This window comes from Microchirus variegatus, assembly GCF_963457635.1.
Source record: "Microchirus variegatus genome assembly, chromosome: 9".
Taxonomy (NCBI): domain Eukaryota; kingdom Metazoa; phylum Chordata; class Actinopteri; order Pleuronectiformes; family Soleidae; genus Microchirus; species Microchirus variegatus.
In genome coordinates this window covers 5,725,624-5,749,217 of record NC_139810.1, presented here as the reverse complement: position 1 = coordinate 5,749,217, position 23,594 = coordinate 5,725,624, and the positions used below count along the sequence as shown (strand labels likewise).

General features: G+C 40.6%; 1 protein-coding gene across 1 annotated transcript in view; it reads left to right on the top strand.

Annotated features, from left to right (window-relative positions):
- LOC310931780 (serine/threonine-protein kinase WNK2) overlaps window positions 1-16,154 on the top strand; it is a gene marked incomplete at both ends in the record, with an annotated part of 49,776 nt that extends 33,622 nt beyond the window's left edge. The window contains 17 exons of the mRNA XM_083895009.1: window positions 543-860; window positions 970-1,013; window positions 1,394-1,553; window positions 2,186-2,302; window positions 2,401-2,571; window positions 2,802-2,844; window positions 3,413-3,511; window positions 3,828-4,606; window positions 6,201-6,258; window positions 6,347-6,420; window positions 7,080-7,744; window positions 8,222-8,448; window positions 8,548-8,748; window positions 10,624-10,722; window positions 14,182-14,226; window positions 15,398-15,699; window positions 15,822-16,154. Coding sequence (XP_083751135.1) covers window positions 543-860; window positions 970-1,013; window positions 1,394-1,553; window positions 2,186-2,302; window positions 2,401-2,571; window positions 2,802-2,844; window positions 3,413-3,511; window positions 3,828-4,606; window positions 6,201-6,258; window positions 6,347-6,420; window positions 7,080-7,744; window positions 8,222-8,448; window positions 8,548-8,748; window positions 10,624-10,722; window positions 14,182-14,226; window positions 15,398-15,699; window positions 15,822-16,154 — 3,735 coding nt within the window. The remainder of the gene's footprint in view (window positions 1-542; window positions 861-969; window positions 1,014-1,393; window positions 1,554-2,185; window positions 2,303-2,400; window positions 2,572-2,801; window positions 2,845-3,412; window positions 3,512-3,827; window positions 4,607-6,200; window positions 6,259-6,346; window positions 6,421-7,079; window positions 7,745-8,221; window positions 8,449-8,547; window positions 8,749-10,623; window positions 10,723-14,181; window positions 14,227-15,397; window positions 15,700-15,821) is intronic.
- Between the last annotated feature and the right edge of the window lie 7,440 nt (window positions 16,155-23,594).

Genomic DNA, 23,594 nt, shown 5'->3' with positions numbered 1-23,594 from the left:
ACTATTTTGATAATCAATTAAACGGTTTGAAGCTTTTTTCATGTTTAAAACAAGATTTCTGATTGTTTCAGCTTCCTAAATGTGAATATTTTCTTTGTTTCTTTGCTCCACATAACAAAGAAATTAGTGAACAAAACAAGACATTCGACAAGATCAACATCATTTCTTAACATTTTCTGACATTTCATAGACCAAACGATTAATCGAGAAAATAATCAACCGATTAATCAATTTTGAAAATAATCGTTAGTTTCAGCCCTAGAAAATATAGTCAAGACATTGACGAGATTAGAAATAATGATTTTTATTCCAAATGATCGTCTTGCCCTTTCGTCAAAGAACCAGCAAAACTGTTTTCAGCTCTGCTAACATCATTGCACAAGGGTTTTAAGTCACCCCAAACTTTTGAACAGTAGTGTACATTATAGATGAAAACATAGTGGACTGGAGGAATTGGTTGCAACCCAAACTGTGTAACAATGTACAATAATAATAATAATAATAATAATAAAAGTATTAAATGTTGTCTTATTTTTTGACAGCAGGCCCAGGTGAGCCGCCCTGAGCACATCTCCGCTGCTCAGTCTGTCCAGCCAGCACTTTTCTCCTCACCTCTGCAGAATGGGCCTGATCCAGGCGCAGCCACCTCCTTTGCCAACCTGGACAACGGTAACAACCCGTGCCAGCTGGCCCTGCAGGCCCAGAGTCAGAGTCAGGTCCAGGGCCAAATTCCTGCGCTGCAGCCGTTGGACTCTCAGCGAGCATCATCCGGGTCTGCCAGTAGCGGTCTGACTCAGCAGAAACATCTCGCTTCTGTAACGGGAGTCGCAGGTCAGGGTCCGACAGAGGCCAACGCAGAGGTATGGACACATGACTCGTCTCAGCGTTGTATATCAGCACACACAATAACATTTCTTCCTCTTCCCTCAGAAAGTAAATTAACTAATGTTTTAATTCACTCAGTTTCAGGAACAAGCCACAGAGAAACACACTTCAGGACAGAGCTATGACAGGTACCTTTTTCTTTTTGTACGCAATCTTTGCACATCAATGACTGCATTTCAAATAAATGCATTTTTATGTTTAACATTAATGAGATTTAATAAGCTGTGTTTTGTCTTTTGTGGTTCAAACTTAAAAAGTTGGAATCAACCTTGTCAACTGTTGCAGTTCAGCATATTTTACAAACATCACAAATAATAGAACAAAAAGGTATAAAAGGTTTTACACAGACAAAGCAAATTGGTTTTTATTCGTTTCTGAACTGTATCGTATCTGTTTATTAGTTTCTTATCTGCACTCGCCTCAATAGTAAAACGACTTATTTACTATCGAGATACAAATGAATAAAGCAGAGCGTACACCTAATGTACCTTATGTTTTCCCAAACCAGTGTCAACTCTGACGCCATGTCGGGGAAGGAGATGAGTGACGGTTATGAGGGGACACACGGAGGTAAAGGTGACGCCAAAGTCCGCAAACACCATCGCAGGTCTACGCGCACTCGCTCTCGCCAGGAGAAGACCAGCCGGCCGAAGCTCAGCATGCTCAATGTGAGTGGTGTATATGCAGTCTGTGTATATGTATATATATGTGTGTGTATATGTACGTGTGTGTGTGTGTATGTATGTATATATGTATTTTTGTACTGTATATATGTATGTGTATCTGTGTGTGTGTGTATATATATATATACACGTATGTGTATCTGTGTATATATGTATATACGTGTGTGTGTGTGTGTGTATATATATATAATGTGTATATATATATATATTAGAGCTGCAACTAACCATTATTTTCGTAGTCGATTAATCTGTCGATTATTTTCTTGATGAATCGTTTGGTCCATACAATGTCAGAAAATGTTAAAAAACGTTGATCGGTGTTTGTTAAACCTGGAAATTACGATGTTCTTGAATGTCTTGTCACAACCCAAAATGATTCCGTTTTAATGATTTTTTTGTTATGTTGCGCAAAGAAACCAAGAAAATATTCACATTTTAGAAGCTACAACAATCAGAAATCTTGTTTTAATTATGAAAAAGCTTCAAACCGATTATCAAAATAGTCGATTAATTTAGTAATCGATTCATCGATTAATTGTTTCAGCGCTAACATATATATGTGTATATATCACAGTCATGTAGACTGAATCAGCGTTGTGTGAACTCTTTTTTTGCAGGTGTGTAACACTGGGGACAAGATGGTGGAGTGTCAGCTGGAAACTCATAACCACAAGATGGTCACGTTCAAGTTTGACCTGGATGGAGATGCACCAGAGGAGATTGCCACATACATGGTGTGCAGGAGACAGTCATAATCGTTTTATTTGGGTTGTCGCTCTGACGGAACTCGTATGTATTTATAGATGTCTTGCTTCTCGTACTTTCCTTTCAGGTGGAGAACGATTTCATTTTACCTTTGGAGAAGGAGGTCTTCATTGAACAGCTGAAGGACATCGTGGACAAAGCCGAGGACATGCTGAGCGAGGACACGGAGGGCGAGAGGAACTCCGATCAGGGAGGCAGCCCCAAACAGAGTGAGGGAGCTGACACTCTGGGAACAGAGGTGAGAAAGAAACTGTGAGATAATTAGTGTTGTGATAATGCTGGCCGTCTACAAGAGCCTTGACGGCACTATGAAGATGAATTTGCGTCAACGATGCCAAAAAATACCAGACTTTCTAAAGTGAAATTTGAATCTGTTTTAATTTATATCTCTTTGGCTACTTGAGAAAACGGTTTGAATGTCTTATGTATCAGCTCTGAGTAATCTGTCTTTTTCTTTTGGAATTGAAGGCATCGTCACCCAGCACCCAACAGCTGGTGTACCAACAAAATGGTAAGAAATCTTCATTTATTCATGCTATAATCAGAATGTGTTCAATAATATATAAAATATACACTACTGTTTAAAAGTTTGGGCTCGCCTATACTCTTTGTTGTGTTTTCCATTAAAACTCACACTTTTATTTATCAAAAGAGTTGCAAAATGAATAGAAAATATACAAGATACAATATGACAAGATTAGAAATAATATAAATTTTGCCCTTCAAACTGTTTTCAGCTGTGCTAACATCATTGCACAAGGGTTTTCTAATCATCCAATAGCCTTCTAACGCGATTAGCAAACACAATGCACCATTAGAACACTGGAAATGGGCCTCTATACACCTATGTACATATTCCATTAAAAACCAGACGTTTGCAGCTGGAATAGAAAAAAAGTGCTTTTCCTTAAAAAATAAGGGCATTTCTAAGTGACCCCAAACTTTGGAACGGTAGTGTAAGTTTGTATTCCCACGTTTCTGTGTCATTGTGCCTTTACATGGTCGGTTATTAGGTTTCATCTTCTGCACAGATTTTTCAATATAAGTGGATTTATGTCTTTACTCTGTGTCATTGACAGTCCTCCATACTGGGAAGCGCTGGTTTATTATCTGCCCTGTAGCAGAGACGCCCATGCCGGACAAAGACGAGACTTCGTCTCACATCTCTACAGCCCAGGGTATGCAGCTCATTACTAAACCAAATTCTTTAATACAAGGGTTTGCTTTTTTCTGCCAGGAGCACATTTTCAATTGAATAAATGTAATTATTTGTGTCTTCCTGTTGTTGATATTGAAGATGCTGCACATGCACTAGAGTGTGCGGTTATACTGTTCTGGGGTCAGTTATGTAAGAGTGCTTCTGCAGTGGTGGCAATGCAGGATTTATCCTCCCTGAACTGAAGGAGCCTGATTGGGGAAGATGAGCGGTGATGTAACTCTCCAGGACCTTCATTTTCTTCCCCTAATTGAATCTGATCGTTTTCCTTCCTTCAGAGTCAGAAAACAACTGCAACACATCTACAGTGGCCGCACCTGCCGCGTCCTTATCCTCACAAAACCCATCCTCCTCCTCAACCTCTCAGACCTCAGTGCAGCCTCCGAACCAAAACATTGGCAAAGCTCAAGTCCAGCAGACTCAGCCCTGTGTGACTAAGCTTTCCCTAGCTGCTGCTGGTGGTGTCAGACATCCGAACCCCCTTCCCGTGGAAGAACCTTGCATCTCGGCCATCTCTGCTGTCTCGATGGTGGTGGATATGCCGTGCTGTGCTATTGTGCCACCTGTCTCTCTGGATGTGAACGCCTCAGAGAAAGGAGTCGCTGGTGGTTTGGCCTCATCTCAAACGAATCAGTCGAACGAGGAGAAGATCAGTCCCACTGGAGAGCTGCCCCCTCAGCTGGCCTCCCACCAGTCTGTGGTCCTGCAGCAACCCTACGCCACGGCCATGCAGCCCGGCACAGTGACCTCGCAGCCTCAGAGTCCAGCACATCAGAGCTCCCAGAACTCCCAGTCGTCGAGCCACCAGCAGTCGGCGAGCGGGGGGCCGGGAGAGTCGGACAGCGAGGGACCACGCAGGGTTGAGTTTGTCGACCGCACCATCAAGACTCTGGACGAGAAGCTTCGGAACCTGTTGTACCAGGAGCATCCTCCTTCACAGCCTTCAGCCGCGACGTCTGATCCCCAGGCCTCCAGCACAGAAGGAGTCAGCTCCCCTCCAGTGTCAGATGGCCAGAGCGCAGACGGAGCACCCTCAAAGAAGAAAGGCGACCCACTGGTAAAATACACTCTTTCTTTGTGCTTTTTATAGTTGTGAGAAAGAAATGATGGCTCAAAACTATCAACATGTAGAGTTTTCTGTGAAAGTTAAACTTGGTTTTATGTGTACAGTAAAAGTTTAGAATTGCATCGGAATAGGAGTTATGTTTAGGCATTAAATGGGGCATATTATGCTTTTTTATCAATTTAATACTTATATTTGGGACTCTGGAGGCCCTATGAGTCGGCAAAGTGTGAAAAAAGGTGACTCAGTCATGTTTTTGTGGTCCTCCTCAGTCTAAGTACAGGAGATAAAACGTGACATGTTGACTTCCGCACTCATTGCTACGTCACAAAGAGACTTGTCTCGCGGAGCTCCGCTTTGTCCCTAAAAAAACGCTAGAGTGCAGGCGAGGGCAATAGTATCCTGAAGAGCAGAAGTCTGTGATGTGTTCTATTCTTGGCTGCACAGTGCAGCACAGAGTTCTACACAAACTTCCAGCCTCAGAAGATTTACATTTTATTAATGACTGCAATGTGCCGGCTAGAGTCATCAAATGATGGCTTTTCCAAATGCTAACTGCCGTTAGCCTCAGTGACGCTGACGTGGTTTCCTGTATCTCATTTGCATTTAAAGAGACAGGCACTCAAAACAGAGCGTTCTAAACAGGGCTGTTTTGGCAGAGTGATTGAACTGCTGTGGTGCTTCATCCTTAAGGTATTTTGACCAAAGCCTGTCACAGACATGTTCTTTAGGACACCAGGGAACTAGGTTCACTTAGAAAAATAGGGTATAAGAGGTGAGGTTGTCAGCGAGGCAATGCGTTATGTCGGCGACTCTGTTCAGACTTGGTATTAATATCCATGTCTGGGTGATCTGATCACATGTATCTGAATCCATCCTGAATTTGTCCTCGGAACACAATCCATACTCGGGACAGATGAGAGCCACTGACCTGCTGCTGTTTTACAGTTTGATTTTTACACAAATCTGTGGCCAGACATTGATTTTGTAGCGTTCACCACATAATTTACATCATGTCAACTTGTGCTTTGGTTCACCCCAATTCTCCTTACTTGTTTTGTCTCAAACACGCAAACATGTGACATGAAACTCATCCACACACTGGCATCACTGTGTTTTTGAAAACAGATCGGGTTTCATGGAATCACAGGAGTTTTAATGTCATTCATACTTGGCACTGTCCACATGTGATGGGATTAGTGAGGGCAGATGTTAATACCAGATCTGAGTGTCCTCACAACTCTGTGTGATGGACGGTGAAAAAGCGTGAGCAGATGTTGGTTAGGAGCTAAGTTTATGGAATCGTTATTGAACTGTTTCCCCTGTACTGTGCTATTGATTTTGACCGTTGGCTATAAAGAGATGAGGGTAATGCATGTCCAATAGTTTGTCATGATCTCTTTCTGTGGTGCTTCATTTGTAAATCAGGATCTGACTGGTTTGAGTCTAAACTGAGGTCAGCGGAGGTTGCTGCTGTCCAGCCTCGCCGCGCTGGTCTCACACATGTAGTGATTAACCATTTTGCCACGATTCAAATGCCTGCATCCCTCCCACTCACACAACCTTCTCTCTTTATCTTTATCTTTAGCCTCAGATTCCGGAGCGCACCGACAGTGTGGGTGCACCGAATGACTCTGCAGTGGCCGGTAAGAAACGTTATTTATGTAATGTGTCCTTATCGCGTCATTCATTGTGCTTTTTCTGAAAGAAATCGTCTTTTTTCCCCTCCTGTAGGTGCTTATGGGGATTTGAAGGGAAGAGATGTGACTGCCACATCCACTCCATACGGCAATAAAGGCTGTTTTCAAGTAAGAAACCACATTATTGTTTAGGATCTTAATAAGCAAATCTGTCCTAAATGTCATTTGACCAATCTAAATTATATTCCAGTCTGATACTGGTTAAAATCGCTTGACCATATCAGAAAAAGACAAAATTAAACTTAACATGGTCCCAAAACACCTAAATATCAAATAAATGCATGTTTGCACAGACAGTTAAAAATGTATGTATACGTGTTTATGAATATGAGCTTTGTGATATCGAGGTTGTATAAAATGTGTTGTTTTAGCAGCGTAGTAATGTTTAAAAGATTTAGAAGATCGGACAATGCTTCACAATAATGTGTTTGTACAGTGTCAATGTTTATGGTACAATGTTTTAGTTGTAAATTAGTGCCACGGCACCAGAGTCCTGGCACTGTTTACCAGCTAGCTCCGTTAGCTGCATTACCTCCTTTAGCGCCGTTAGCCCGCCTACAGTGGAACTGGAGCCTGTTTATTAAACGAAAAGAGCAGTGCTACAAATAACCACTGCGTATGTGTGCCTCTGTTTTTAAAGTTAAGCGTTACTTTAGAGACTAATTTTAACAATCGGGAGTCGGGAAAACATGATGCCACGCCCATTTTTTTTGGTCAGTCGTCATGGAAACGCGTCATGTAAATATGAGCTTCCTTTCCCTTTTCAGATCATCTCCACTTCACCAGTTGACACTTGCCATTCAGAGGAACATCATCAGGCCAACTCCTGCAGTTCCACCGCGCCCTCTAGTGGCTCCGGAGGGTCTCACAGTCAGACCCAGGGCCTGTGCAGGAAAGAGAATGCCAGTGAAGATGTGAGTAAATCGTCCAAAACACCTGCAGCTGATGAAGAAAATGCAGGAGCATCCAGAGTCCACAGCACCAACCGTTACTCTGCCCCACCAAACTTCTACAAAGCCACGCCCACTTCCAGCCCTGATATCTCCCCGTGCCACATCCCACGGGCTCAGACCATCGACACGCCGACCCCCAACCGCCACCGCTACTCCTCTCACCTCTACTCTGACTCGGCAGACGAAGACAGCAGCAGCGTCGCTCTCCCTGCTGCGCAGCCCGCTCCCCCAGCCAACGCCCTGTCGGAGCACAGCGGCAGTGACCTCATGAAGAGGGCGGTGGCCTTCCTGCGACGCTCCGGCAGGAGCAAAAGCGAGCAGTACTCTGAGTCGCCGGGCCGACAGGCACTGGCCATGAATGGTCACGCTGCCTCGCCGTCGGCGGGACATGCTGCCCCCGCGTCCTACATCAGCAGCGACAACGACTCCGAGTTTGAGGACGCAGATATGAGGAAGGAACTGCAAAAATTACGGGAAAAGTAAAGTGACGTCCACGCATGGATGATTGTTTATTTTTCTATAGTATTTCATTGCCTTATTTACAGAAAAAGAAGTGATTTCTCTTCTCCCACGAATCAGAGCCATGGTCTGACTGCTTTGATTGCCTAAGTATTGGAGTTTCTGCACATTAGTGCAGGTTTCTACAGTATGAGCTTGAACCTCAACTATAAACAAAGCAGAGTTGAATTTACAGCATAAATTCAATTGTTTGTAGAATAAAGTATGTGCAGATAGTCACTCTGAGTCTCTGCTGAGTTTCAGGTTCATTAAAAGAGCAGATATCGTACAGAAAAGTATAATTATGCCAAGTTTATTGCTCATGATTCGCTTGCATACGCATTGTTTTTGCGACACAAATTCAAATTCAAAGTTTGTGCAGTGCTATGGGATTTTAAAGCACCATCACGATGTTTTCATGTTTGATTTAATTATTTATTCACGTCTCTCCTCACCAGACACATGAAGGAGATCTCAGAGCTGCAGGCCTTTCAGAGGAGCGAGATTGAGCATCTGTACAAGGAGCTGGGCAAAACTCTGCCGCCCAACGTGGGCTTACTCCACGCGGCGCCCCCTAGTGGCCGTCGGCGCAGGGCCAGCAAGCACAAGCTGAAGGCCGGGAAGCTGCTCAATCCGATGGTGCAGCATCTTAAGAACAATCTCAACAGCGCCACTGAGAGAAAAGGTGCGTCTGATTGCGTCAGGTTTGCTAAACTGATGGTGAGTGATTCACACAGTGATTCAGTGTGACTCATGCTCTTTTTTTTTTTGCTTTTGCACCAAGGTGAGAGCTCCCCGGCTAAAAGTTTACTCCTGTCTGACGGTTCTGCACACTCCAGCGGCAGCTCCAGCAGTCGGCCCAACTCTGTCCCAGAGCAGGTTCTGACTCAGCAGCCCTGCTCCCTGAAGGGCTCGTTCTCCTCGGACAACATCTACTCTGGACTACACGGTGACGGAATGACCACTCAGGCAGGCCCTGCCCAAGGTACACACATATATATATATATTTATATATACAGTATATAGGTTCATGTCATGACTGTGTGTGCGTTAGGGCTGGGTTTAAAAACAATAAATCAGTTTTCCAATTCATATTCATATCAGGTTTTATTATGAAGAGCTGATATTGATTCCTGAGTTCGATCATTTCCTGTATCCTGTATCCTGTATCTCAGTCACGTGAGACTTAACCTCTCGCTGCTTTTCAGATGATTTAAAGACGGTTTTGTTCGTTTTGTGTGCTCACTTGTCTCAAAACAACCTAACATCACTGTATCCAAAACAACAACCGCTGAAACAAAGTACTGTATATCAGGGATAAATAAAAAAAAACAAATAACTATATATAATATAATACAAACGTGCAGCAGTCTTACACCTAAGAACAAACAATAGCACAATAAAAATATTGTAGAAAATATAAAAACAACTGTCATAAGTTGTCATGGGTACAGGCCAAGCTTTGCTCACAGCACCCTCTGCTGGACAACTTGCTAATTACTTAGCTGATATTTGAACGTGTTTATATTTGAACAAGTTTTGAAGGTTCAAGTTTGAATCACCACCTGTAATATACTTGTTGTTTTTCTGTAAACTTTAATATTTTGAATAATGCAGCAGGTTAGAGGTGCAAATTTTGTACAATTTGCAGCGTTAGTTCTGTGAAAATGAAGGAAAGTTGTTAACTGAAATATCTGTAAATGAATCGAATGGGAGCCTTGTGAAGTTAAATCTAACTGATAAGATCTGCAGTGATACCCAGCCCTATAGCCAGTGTGTGTGTTTCTGTTTCTGTGTGTGTGTGTGGATGGAACATGCTTACTCATAAACTGCCATATGGGTGAAGGTAAAGACTTTTTCACTTTGAAGAATTATAGACACAAACAGATCCACTTTGTTTTAACTGAACTGACTTCACACATTCTCTGACATCAATGCCAACGGAGCAGTGACACTCACTCTCATACACTGCCATGTGTATAGTTTTTATATATATATATATATATATATATATATATACATAATCTGTCACAAAACAGAAGCTCTAAAGTCAATTTCCAAGCACTATGAATAACTTTTGTGGTTGTTACTCTCATAATTTAATTATTTTATCATAAATTATCATCGTATCATAAATTAAAATGTGTCACAGTTGATTGAATACTTACAATGCAGAGAATATGCCTTTTTTTTAAGTCACATTACCAAACTATTAACTAATAATAAGTACACTATTGTTTCGTAAACATCTTAAAAAATAATAATTATAATACATAGAACTAGATTTTAAATGTTGGTCACTATATATTTTTAAATAAAGTTTACATGTGGTTACAGATAATGAGGCTTATTAAAAAAGGTTTCAATGTAAGCATAGAAAAGAGACGCTTATAAAATAACACTCTGATATAGAATTTTTTTTAAAAACTAAAAACAACTAGGTAAATATATATATGTACATATATATATATGCAAAGCATTAAGTAATAGAAGATTTAAATGAATTATTTTCCTTTTTCAGTCACATTTCTTGCTACAATTTAACTTTAACTCATCATATATTTTCTGGATTTATAGGGATTAAATGAGTATGTTTATAAATATTTTTATTTGACCGATTTAAATACGACTAACAAACAAACGAAACGTAAACACCTCGATACATGAACCTTTTATTTGATTTATGTTTCTCCTTTATTGACCAGACCATAATGTAGCATCCTTCTTATTGTCCTTTTGCTGGTGCTTTATTTTCTGGTGGGGTTTTCTCCTCTCAGTCTCTGTGCACTTTTACAAAGTGTTTCTCTTGTTTCTCCTCCTCTTCTTCTTCTTCTTCCCTCTTTTATATTCATCTTTCCAGGCTGGACCGTTTACCACCAAACGTCAGAGAGAGTCACCTATAAATCTAGTAGCAAACCCCGCACTAGATTCCTCAGTGGACCTGTGTCTCTGTCCATCTGTTTGTATTTGTTCTTTTCTACTTCCCCCTCACTCGCTTCCATCCTTTTTTTTTATTTAATCTTCCTCTTCTTTATTGTTAATGAATATAAAAACAGTGGATCCTCGCACTCCTCTCTCCTCTTCCTCCTCCTCCCTGTGACATACAGTACATTTTTATCCTCACCAACCACCTCCACAACCTTCTCCTCTTCTCTATAGTCTTTTTTTTCCAGAGGATAATCCATCACATTCACATCCATGATTTTTGATATAAGAAAACATCATTAAAGTCAATTAAATTCCACCAGAATAAAAGGCCCGTGCAGCCAGAAAATGCTTCTTTTTCTTCAAGCTAACAGTGAATTAGGGTTATGATTTATTTAAATGAGGTTGTGTTTTTGTTTTTCAAGACGCTGTTTTGCTTTTCCCCAACAACAGAGCTTGGGAAATTTGATATTTAGGTCTGTGTCCTCGCAAACTGAAATAGCCGTTTTTGTATTTACGAAGCAAAAAGGAGTAACTGAATGATATGAAACTACTCTTTTTCAAGAAAACGTTCTTCATTTCTGCACAACAGATGCAGAACTTTCAGACCTGTTGTGTTTTCTATACTAGTGCAGTGCCCAAAGAAAGTATGTATTCCTATAGTGGGAGACGCATGATGTGTTTCCATGATGACTGACTGGAAAAAGACGCATGTGGCCCGATTTGTTAAAATGAGTCTCCAAAGTAACGCAGTTTTTCGTGCTGCGCCATAGGAATCCAGACACTGTTTACCAGTTAGCTCCTTTAGCGCCGTTAGCACTCCATAGCGTTACTGTGTTGGCGAAGTGGTTTTCTTACTCTATAATGGAATAATTAGGACTATTCTTGAAGTATTAAAAGTCCAAAAAGTAATGCTGGGCACGTTAATGTGTTAACAGCGTCAACGTTAACGCATGACGTGTTTCCATAACGACTGACATGAAAAAGACTCTCTAAAGTAACACAGTTTTTCGTGCTGTGGCACCGGAGTCCAGGCACCGTTTACCAGTTAGCTCCTTTAGCTCCGTTAGCGCGCCTTCAGTCGAACTGGAGCAGTCTGTAAGAGCAGTGCTAAAAATAACCAGCGTACCTGTGTACTGCGTATATGTGCCTCTATTTTCAAAGTTTAGTGTTACTTTAGAGATTTTAACAATCGGGAGTCACGTAAACATGACGTCATGCGCGTATTTTTCCGGTCAGTCGTCATGGAAACGCGTCACGCATTAACGTTGACGCCGTTAACCGCAGCTATAGCGTTAACGCGCCCAGCACCAATTTTATTTATTATAATGCTCTTCTTTTCATCATAGATCTCTGTTGTGCTAACATATACATGAGGCTCTGGAGCCACAGGTTGCAGACCCCCGTTACAGGGTCTCAGGTTAACTGTGTGGGTTAGTGCTCTTAAACGGCATAAATGTGTAATGTTGTGTACTGAAAAAGCAGTGGCCGTTTTACTAGTAAGTAACTAGTAATAAGTTGTAATAGTTCTTAAAGATTTTTAGGTGTTTCAGAAAGAAAACATGAATAGAACAATTATAAAAATCCTTGTTTTATACATATAAAATAACCCCCAGAGTGTCATCCTAGTGTTTTGGCCAAAAGCTTGAACGAAAAAGACATTTTTTGAAGTTGTACATGCCTTTTATTCATCTGTATGTCTGAAGTATTGTACGTACCCGTTCCTCTGGTCATGACATTCATTTATGAGCTCAAAGTCTCCTCATCCTCCTCCTCCTTCACACAAATGCTTTGTGCAGCGCTTCTGGCTTTAAAAAAAAAATAAAAAATACAAACAGACCCAGTGAAACACGCTGAGGCTTGTGAATGGCTCGTCCTCTCCAAACATGGGCCTGGAAACCCCACAGCAGCGTGTCAGTGTGCCCAAACCTTAATAATACCCTGTTTATTTGTGCGTCTCCATCCACTGTGAATCTTTGAAGTAGAGGCACCTTTTACCCCGCCCCCCAACCCCCAACCCCCCGTGTGTGTGTGTGTGTTATAATAACCCAGGGAAACACAGCGCCCTCTGCTGTGCCAGAGGAGAGCGCTCTCTGTCCGTCATGTTTGGACGGAGAAGACGTGCATGGTGCAGGCGCCACACGCAGCAGGGCACTGATGGACACTTGCTCCGCCACATGAAGGGCTGTATCATCAATACTACTACCTTTTTGTTTGATTTATTTTGTTTGATTTTCCTCCGTCCACCTCTCCCGAGTTACCTGCATGTTTCTGACAAGTGCTGACTCTGGTGAATCCCCTTCTCGTATGTGTGCTCGTGACTTTTTTTTTTCCTTTAAACTTTTTATTTTTATTTATTTTTTGGCTTCACATTTTTGTTTCACAGGCATTCTCACATCGACAAAAGGGATCCCAGTCTTAGAGAACACTGTTGGGAGCTCAGTCTACCAGGCAGCTCATGGATTAATCATTCATAGCTAGATAATTAATTCTATTCATTACGAGATTATTTCATCCAAAAGAAAATGTCACTTTTTCCTGGATGTTTTGTCGCTGCAGCAAAGATGGATTTTTTTTTTCCATATTTGACCTCAGTTTAGCCTCATTCAGACCTGGCATTAACATCCTCCATGAGAACACGTAGTTTCAGGTTCACGCTGATCAGTGATCGGGAGCCCTGAAACTCTACTTTCTCAGTTTTGGACAACAAATCTCAAAACGCCATTTGTTGCTTTTTCATTCCGCTGTTGCCAGCTCAGTGATTTATGCGCATGCTACCAGGTCTTCTGTGTTGTTGGTGTATTTCTGTGGCAGCGCTACAGCGCACACAGACCTGACGTATGTACTATAGTTTTACAGTCTGGTCAGTTTTGCAGTCATTTCTTATGGCATCATTTCCTAAAAATGTCTAATGTTTTTGAAAGGGTTTTTAAGAATGAAAAAGATAGAATCCTTTATTTTTCATGTAAAACGGATCTCTAATTATACAAATAAGTACTAATAATACAAAACAGCACTAAGACCTCATCCACAAGCGTGTATAGTGTCTAAGGACAGACGTTGATACCAGGTCTGAGTAAAATGCTGAACAAGTCAGTGACCTGTCAAAATAAAGCTTTTATTTTAGGGTTAACAATAAAAATATCTTAAGGTCTCTGTCCCAATGAGGTCCTTGGAAATGCAGGTTAATAGGGATTAATATGCTTAGCAGGCTAGGTGTGCTCGGCCAGGTTCACTCTTCACTAAGTCGACAAATATTCACCCACTTGAAAGAAAATAAAATAAAAAATACTTAGCTTCTTTTTTCCCCCAGTCTTCCTCACTGATTTTTCCAAACCCTGCCCTCCTCCTTTGCCCTCCTCCTCCCTTCCTCTTTCTCTCTCCCCAGTTGTTTTGATAACTCAGTGTGCTTCTGAAGCAGCTTGTCCAGATGTGGTGTGCAGTGTGTTCTGGCCTAACTGTTGATGTCTTGTGCTGTTTCACCTTCTCATAGGGTCCACTCTGAAACGACTATGTCTAGGCAAAGAGCGCAGTAGTAGTAACTATCTCCTTTACTTTCTTATTCTGTCTTTCTTACCTTGTCCTTACTACCTTTTTTTTTATTGTTATTTTAGTCTGTATGTTTGAATGTGCACTTTATTTTCTCTCTTTTTTTGGCACTTTGAAAATGTGGCGTTTTTTGGGTCCTCTTCAGATTGTTACATTGCTTGATATTTATATAGTGGTTGTGCATGGCGGTGTGTGCCTACGTGTCTTGACTGCACAATGTTGTCATTGCTTGCATATCCAACATTTTCATTTGTGTAGAATTTACCCGTTTGTGTTGCAGTCTGTTGGCTACTGTGTTGGCGAAAACGTGTTTCGCGGTCAAAGCTTAAGTGGTTTTATTACTTGATAACGGAACAATTAGGACAATTCTTTCAGTATTAAAAGTCCAAAAAGTAGTGCTGGGCACGACACGTTTCCATGATGACTGACTGTAAAAAAGACGCGTATGAGTCCAGGCACCATTTACCAGTTAGCTCCGTTAGCCGGGAGTCAACATCGCTGACACCATTAACATCAACAGCGTCAACATTAATGCACAACGCAGTTCCATCACGACTGACTGGAAAAAATATCCGCGTGAGTCCAGGGACTGTTTACCAGTTAGCTCAGTTAGCCGTGTTAGCACCAATTTTATTTATTATAATGCTCTTCTTTTCATCATAGATCTCGAAGTGCTAACATGTACATGAGGCAACGCCGACGTCAACGCGTATACATGACGTATACATGACGTCGCACAAGTTTTTTTCCAGTTAGTCGTCATGCAAACGCGTCATTCATTAACGGTGTTGTGGCGCATTTCCATGACGACTGACCGGGAAAAGACGGGCGTGACTTCATGTTTGTGAAACGCGGCAGTCCAGGCACTGTTTACCAGTTGGCTGCATTAGCTCCTTTAGCATGCCTACAGTCAAACAATCGGGAGTCATCATGTGTGTGTGTTTTTCCAGTCAGTCGTCATGGAAACGCGTAAAAACATTGACGCAGTTAACGTACCCAGCATGACCAAAAAATTGTTTTCGTTTAGTCGGACAGAAAAAAAATGGTGGTCAAAACATGTCAAGATAGTCGCATAACGCCATACAATAGCCAATTGATTTGAAAGATCTTTCCTTTTTTCTTGACTGAGCAGATTTCTAAGACCTCTCGTGTCTTCTCAGGGTCGTCGTTCAACGCCAACGCGGCTCAGACCGCCTCCGGTCAGACCCAGCCGTCGCTCGCCACGGCCACGCCCTCGCCGTCCGCTCAGCCTATCGCGCGCTTCGCTCAGGTCCAAACAAACAACAGCAACAACAAGAGGGGCACGTTCACCGAAGACCTCCACAAGCTGGTGGACGACTGGGCGAAGGAGACCGTCGCGGCAGCCAATCAGCCGCGGCCCTCCCTGAACCAAATCAAGCAACAGACGCGCCAAAGGGACCTGGAATTCAAAGCTCCGCCCACAGGAGCAGCCGCACATGAGGTACCCGAAAACGGAGACGTGCACTAAAAGTGATCTTTTTTGGATTTTTTTTTTGCTCAAATCACATGTGATGTAATGTGCGGTGTGCACTCTTTTGGTAAAACCACTCGCTTCTGTTCCAGATGAAATGCCATGTTGGTACCAGCAAGTTCCAGCTGCCTCTTTCCTGCCCCCTGACTGCTGCTTTAGGCCCTGGTTTGCCCTCAAGCCTAGCTCCTAACCCCTCAGCAATGCTCCCTCCTCCTGGTCACCTCCTGCCAGCAGGCTCCTACGGTGCGACGGCTCCCGGTCCGCTTTACTATCAGCAGTGGTCCGGCATGCCTAGTCCTGTAGGAATGCTCGGTGCTGCAAGAATGACGCCCTATACCACAATGGCAAACCCAGGGATCCAAAATTACCCTCTTATTATGCACAACCTGGAGAAAGGCCCTCCCCACACCACTAGGACTACCTAATCTGCTCATTTAAAGTTTGTCACCGTGTGTATGGATAACATGAGTGCGTTGATCTTCTTTGTACATCACATCACCACCGACACGATCAGCCGTGACATTAAAACCACTGAAACATCGACCCATGGAGCGCCTGAAGGTGTTGTTCCTGAAACCGTTTCCCAGATCTGTTACTGATATTTAGGTTGGTTCTACACGGATGACAATACCCTGAGATCTTTGGATCATTGCCCAGAGAATCACACACACACACTGTCATCACTGGATGGTTAGACACACTCTCACACTCCTGATGCTGATAAAACCACATTTTCCTGTTGCTCCATCCACAGCTGTAATCTGTAGAAGTGAACTCACAGTGAGACGTTGGTGCCCATGACCCTCTTTATTAGTTCCCTGTTGTTGTTGACATGTTCTGACTGCCATGAAATCATCATCATTATCATTAGTTATTCTGGTCTTTAGGTCAATTTCTCATTTTAAAGATTCAACAACACCACATTCACTTGCTGCCTGTTTAATCCACCAGGTGTCATAATCTCAGTCTGTTCACCTGGTGTGGTGTTATTGTTGTGGCTCATTGGTTCATATTCTGTCAAGTGTGATTAGCTAACGCTCTTTGGCTTTGATCTTTACTGAACTCAGCCGGATTTCACTTTATTCTCGGTTCATTGCAGTTTTCACATTGATTGTTTTTTGTTTTTTTTTGCCTTTTCCTCTGTGTTACGTACAATTTAAACACTACATTGGAATCCAAATACCAGTGGTATGAGAAACAGTATTTATGATGATGATATTTGAAGGAATGTAGTGCCTTGAACATTGATTTATTATTGTTTTTTTAATTCTTTGAAACGAAGCATGTCTGCATTCAAGTTATTCAGTAGCTTGAGTGCAGTCACTCTCTTTGTCTTTCTATATTTTTTTTTAATGCATTACAGACACTTTAGTTTTCTCGGTTTACATATTAATGCCCTTGTAGTACTGCACTATTAACACAGTATATGCTCTTATTTAAATAATAATAATAAAAGAAAAATGTATTTTTAATTTTTGTTTACCTTTTACCTTCCACCCCTGTGACACATGGATTGCCATAGTGGTGAAATGATGCACCGTTGCCTTGCAGAAACAAAAGATAACAATAATAAAAAAAAAAAATGGACTACGACTGGTGACCGGGGAGGAAAAAATAAAATAGAAAAAATAAATAAATATGCCAGAAGCCAAAATACACATTTTTTCAGGTCAAATGGTTCAGCTGGACACAGCCGGTTTGTTTTTGTTTGTTTTTAAAGGACAACAGTGTTGGAGCCGAGGAAGAAAGGCAGTGTCCAGAGCCATTTTTATATCTATACATATATACATACATATATGTGTATATATATATATATATGTATAAATACTAGATGTAGTTCTTTCTACAGTATATGCCTCTGATAGTGTTCTGATGAGAATGTAGCAGTGAATATTATGTGACGGCTCGAGGCTTAAAAAGTGCAATTTAACCCCTCCACAAAGCTTTGATCGTGGCCTTGCCACAAGCCTTATTGTTATTATTATTATTATAATTATTATTGATGTGTTTGACAGGAGCAAGTTGAAAAACTCACCACAACCCAAACACAAGTTAAAAAAGCATTAAGAAACTGTTGTGTGCAATCACTCTCGTCTAAAGTCTGATGTTTTTAACTTATTTGTCGAAAGCTATTTCCTGTTTTTGTTGTTTTTGCGATGGCTGCCGTCATCTGTACAGTTTCAAAACAAAACGAGAGACGCTCCCAAAGCGCCGTTATTTCCTTTTCCTCCTCGTTTGTACGCATTTGATGCGTGGGGGGTTTGCACAACACATAGTCTCCCCTTAATTTACTCTTTAAGTTCCTGTGTTTCCTATATTGTACATAGTGGGGTTTTTTGTTGTTGTTTTTGTTGTTTTAAATCACTGACAACAAGCATGGCCAACGTTTCCACAATGAAGCAAAAAGACAAAACGATAATATCAGCGGTTTGAAATCTCTCGCTCACCACAACACATTTTTGAATCCTTCCAAGCTGTGAACTGTACAGTTTTCTCTTGTAGTTTATATTTGTACATTTTTGTTTTTGTTTGATTGTGTAAAAGAAAGGAAAGGGTGGAGGCGGCAGTGGCGGTGGTGGTGGTGGTGGCGTCTGAGGGGGGTTGCTTTTGTTGTACAGTGTATTATTCCATCAATTCGGTTTGAATTGGACTTTTCTAGGATTATTATGCAGAGTCCTTCTGCTTTGGTGAAATACTTCCAGTCGTAAGAGATTTCTGTTCTCTGTCACTCGTATCCGCTATATTTTGTTCCGCGTCTGCTCGTCGAGTGGACGAGGGAGTAAACTACTGTTGCCATATTCATTTTCCCGGGTGCAGGGGTAGAAGTGAAGTGGACGCTTCCTGACGCATCCATACTCGAGACTCTCATCTCACCTCCCTGTGGACAGCGTCGCCCCCTGGTGGATATGCTCTGATTGTGAAAAGGCTTGTATTTAAAGTGTGTGGGATTGCTTCTGCCTGCTGTTATGTCCCACTGCATTACCCTCCCCAGCCTAACCTGCTGCACTCTAATCACAGACCGTATGTTTGAGAGACAAATAAATATTATTTTGTGCTTGACGCCACGTGTCGTCGTGTTTATTTACTCAGACTTTTATTCGAGATTGGTTTTGTGCATCGATGATTTATATTATTACTATGCTTAAAAATTATTATTATAAATAATTATATATTTGATGTGTGGTAAAGGCACACATTGGAATTAGCTTGTTGAACCGATCAATTGAATTAATTCAAATAACACTAATTTCTATTCAAATTAAGTTTTCATTGACTTATTTAAAAATGATAACGTCATATATATTTACATATAGATACATATGTATATATGCGTGTGTAGTAGTAGTAGTAAATTAGTTGTCACTATTAAATGTTAATTTCCCTACTGGTTTTATTCATCAAATTGTTTTTAGCCATCAATTTTATGACTATATCTGTGTTTCAATTTGCTTATATTATGAAGCACTTAATAATAGATCTTGAAGAGTGTTAAAAATATATATTTATATTTAATGATGTTATTATTAATATTTATTATATAAATATGTATTACTATTGGTATATGTTGGAATAAGCTTGATGAACATATCTTAAAATAACACAAATGTTTATTAAAATAAACACAAGTGTTATTTGAAAACGTGATATATATGTGTGTGTATATATATGTATGTGTGTATATAGATATATAAGTTCCCATTTGTAGTAGTATTATATATAAATACATGTATGTTTGTGTGTTTATATATATAAATATATGTATATATATACACACACACATGTATGTGTGTATATATACATACATATATATGTGTACATGTATATACATATACACATATATATACGAGTATATATATATACATACATATATATGTTTACATGTATATACATATACACATATATATGTGTATATATATATATACACACACACACACATATGTGTATATATATTTATAGATATATATATATCTATATTAGGGCTGTCAAAATTAACGCGTTAACGCAAGATGTTCAATTTGTGTTGTTAACGCGTTAATTTTTTAACGCATTAACGCACTCACTTTCATCGCGCAGTTTATGAACAGGCAAGGCGGCGGGCAACTACTTGGGGCCCAGAGACGATAGGGGGGCTCCCGACACTCGGAGCCTGAATGCATCAGTGAGCAGCCGCATCCCCGTCCCCCTTAAACAACAATAACATCTCAGTAGCAAACCCCCCTAACGGGGACCCACGTCACCTCACGTTAACCTGTGTGAAGTTATCGTTCTGCAAGTTGTAAATGAAGCTGAAGGAAAATGAAGAGGAGTTATTAATCAGGTAGTTAGAAGAGGAAGAAAAAAAGAGGATGAAGAAGAAAGAAAGAAAGACAGTTGTAAGTGGCGCTGCTGGTGCAGATAATTATATAATCATAACATTAACAGTCATTGTCTAACTAACGGGGACACAGACAGCAGCTAACGTTAGCGTCAGAATGCCAGCTAACCCTAATGCTAACGCTTACTAGTAGAAGTAGTGCTTCTCCTGCTGTGGGTTTAGTTCCCCCAAGAAAACTATTTAACTTCTATACTTTATATTTTGTTTATAATGTGAGTTATTTACAGTGTAGTTTTTTAAAACGTTTTCTTTTTTATTTAATTATTTATATTGTCTTATAATGTGGATTCTTTACAATGTAATGTTTATTTTTTTTACTAAGTTTGTATAGGTTTTACAAGTTGCAGTATTTTATTGTTCTTTACATTTATATTTTCACATACTTTATTTATCTCTCCGTTCCTACAATAAAGAGAAAATTAGAATTGTTTTGGCATATTTACGAATGGTAATTAATCGTGATTAATCGTGATTAATCCACAGCTACCCTGTGATTAATCTGATTAAAAATGTTATCTAAATCTTTTGACAGCCCTAATCTATATACATAAATATATATACATAGATATATATACATATATAAAAGTTCCCATTTGTAGTAGAATTGTCCTATAATGAGAACTATTAAATGTTGATTTGATTATAGTACAGTATGGTTGACAGTCAGTTGTGACGGACATCTTTGAAACAAAGCCACAGATTCGCGACACTCGGCACAAAATGTTTTCGACTAAAATAAATTAAATTAAATATAAAAAAAATATATGTATACATCTCACATTAAAATTATTAAACGTATTTTATTTTATGTTCAAGAAGACGTGTTTAAAAGGTGGTTTACACGCTCTCTGTGAGTCGACAAATGGACCCTGTCGTGTGGCGAAAGTGCCGACGGCCCGCGTCTGCGGCGTAACGTTCCAGCAATGGTTGCCCCTTTTGTTCAAGCGAGTTTCTCAAGTATTCCCAACACAATGAAACGATCTGGATGTTACATAGTTTTATGAAAAAGAAAAAAAAACATTCCACTGCTCCTGCGCTTCCTGTGTCCTCGCCTTGGATCCGCAAATGAATTTAAAAAAAAGAACAAAAAAATCGATCTGCAGCTCTCTTCCGATCCGGAGTGAGGTTTCCGAAGCACGCAGTCCCGAGGAGCGTGGAGTAGTAAGTGTTTATAACGTTAGTCCTGATGTGTAGCGTTTAGCGGGAGAACGCGGCTCCTGTTGTGTTTACATCGCTCTTTATTCGTAGTCTTCGTTGAACTCGGTCCTGGTTTTAATTTCGCGAGTGTAATTCCAGTGAAAGCACAGAACAAGCCACGAATATCACCCCCACACACACACACTCCAAAACAACCCTAGCTATTCACACATTTCCACAACATTTCTCTGCCACGGAGTGGAACTGATTTGTCGATCGAGTGTATATGCATGTATCGACATGTGATCGATTAATGAGCACAGTCACATCACACTGTGCTGTTTGTAGTGTGGTCGTTCGTTGGCTCATCGTAACTGTTCCCTCTCAGTGTTTACGGGGGCTCTCTGCGCGTCATTGTGGAGGGAAACACTGTGGACAAGTCATGTGTGATCTAAGTTACAGTCAGACTACAGTGATTTAAACTCACAACACTCTTGTGGTCATTAGTTGTTAAAATTGAACAAAACACTGTGTTATTTACGTACGTATAGTATATATCTGTGTATGTGTGTGTGTGTGTGTGTGTGGCTAACGGCTGCTCACAGCGCGACACATTAGCACGCGAATTATAAACCGACGAGTTTATGTTGTCGAGGTGAATGAAAACGTGGGAAACAGGGGGACGTTTGTAAGAAAAAGGCTCGTTTTCCTAGCGCCGAGTCTCGGTGCTGTGTTTTGGAAAGAGAATTGTTGTTGTTGTTATTGTTTGCTAGTTGCTATTAGCATGCTGGCTAACAGCGCCAGACTGCAGATGCTCATTGTTTGAGGAGGAAGCTACGGCTATCGTTAGCGAGCTAGCATGCATTAAGTGCTTTGGTTTGTAAAGCTACGGGCAGCGTTCGAGCTACATTTGACCAGTGTACTGATTCACTGGTGTTTTTTCTCATTATTATCATGATTATTGCTTGTAACCCATGGGCTTCAATTGTATGTAGTGTTTGTCTGTTATGCTAAGTGTTGTGCTGCAACACGACTGTAGTTAGCATGTAGAAGCAGGAGCTAACCTAACACACTGACCTAAGTTGCACCTGTTATTACAGTAACAGAAGATAAACAGTTCGTTTGTATCTGCCTGCAAACGGTGCGTCTTTTGACACGTCTTCAGTTGACTGGAACACTTAAAAGTACTTTAAGTGAGTGCAGTATTTACTGCTTTTATACGTTTTACACATGTAAAAGTACATGTATGTGTTTATGAATACCTGGAGCACTTCATGCCCTGGTATATACAGTAGAACAGTATTTCTCACGTACCACTGGTGGTACATGTACCACAATTTGAGAATCATGGCTTTAAGGTACTGTTTTGGTGTGTAAAGTGTCTAATACCACTTAACTTTGAGGTGCTTTATAATTAAACCTAATATCCCTCATGTGGAGGATAAAGCGGTAGAAGATGGATGTAAGTTGAAATCTCATTTTATACTATTTATCAATTTGTTTACATGCTGTTGATGATATTCTCCATCATGTGTAATTTGTACCTAACAATGTGAAATATAATTATGGAGTAAAGACTAAAACAGGTTCACGATATTCTTTTAGGTGTCTCTTAAAAGATGACACCCCGGACCCATAGTTGGCTGCAAGGACTGTAGCTAAACCAGCTCTGTGTTTTTGTACAGTATGTTGCTAAACTTGAACCAAAATTGTTGTCTCTTAAGTACTTAAGTAATAGTTAATATCATGCCTGTGATGCTTGCTGGTGATGCTGCACACTTTCCTTGATTTGTGGCTCTTAAGTTCTCCAAACTTCAAAGTACAGTTTAATGTTCCTTTGATGTAACCCAGTGGATGAAAGCAGTTTCATGTCACCCATCTATTAATTCAAGGAACGTCTGTCTGTCCGCCTGTTCAGTTGGTTGTTTGACAGTCAGCTACGTCATGCTGAGTCAGTTCAAGCCCAAGAAGTGGGTACTACTGCACAAGTTACTTAATGACTTTTAGGTTTTGTGAGAATTTCCCTGTATGCCCCAAGTGCACTAATCAAAGTCGTATTTGAAAGGAATAGACGAATGGAGGGGTGGTGCTGGTAGCCTGCAGTGAGTAAATATACTGTAGAAGGATTCCTGCAAATAATCTGTAACATTATGCTTATTTTTTTCCATTAACTCAATTTCGATGTCCACTTTTAATGTTATTATGGTTTATGATCTGTTTATATTGCATATAAACACACAACACATTTGTGAAATACAAGTCTCTGCAACTGATCCATCTGTGCTTCCTGTTTGTTTCCTCTCTGCAGATGTAATCTTGGGGATCATCTGTCCCAGCGGTGGCTGTTGGCACA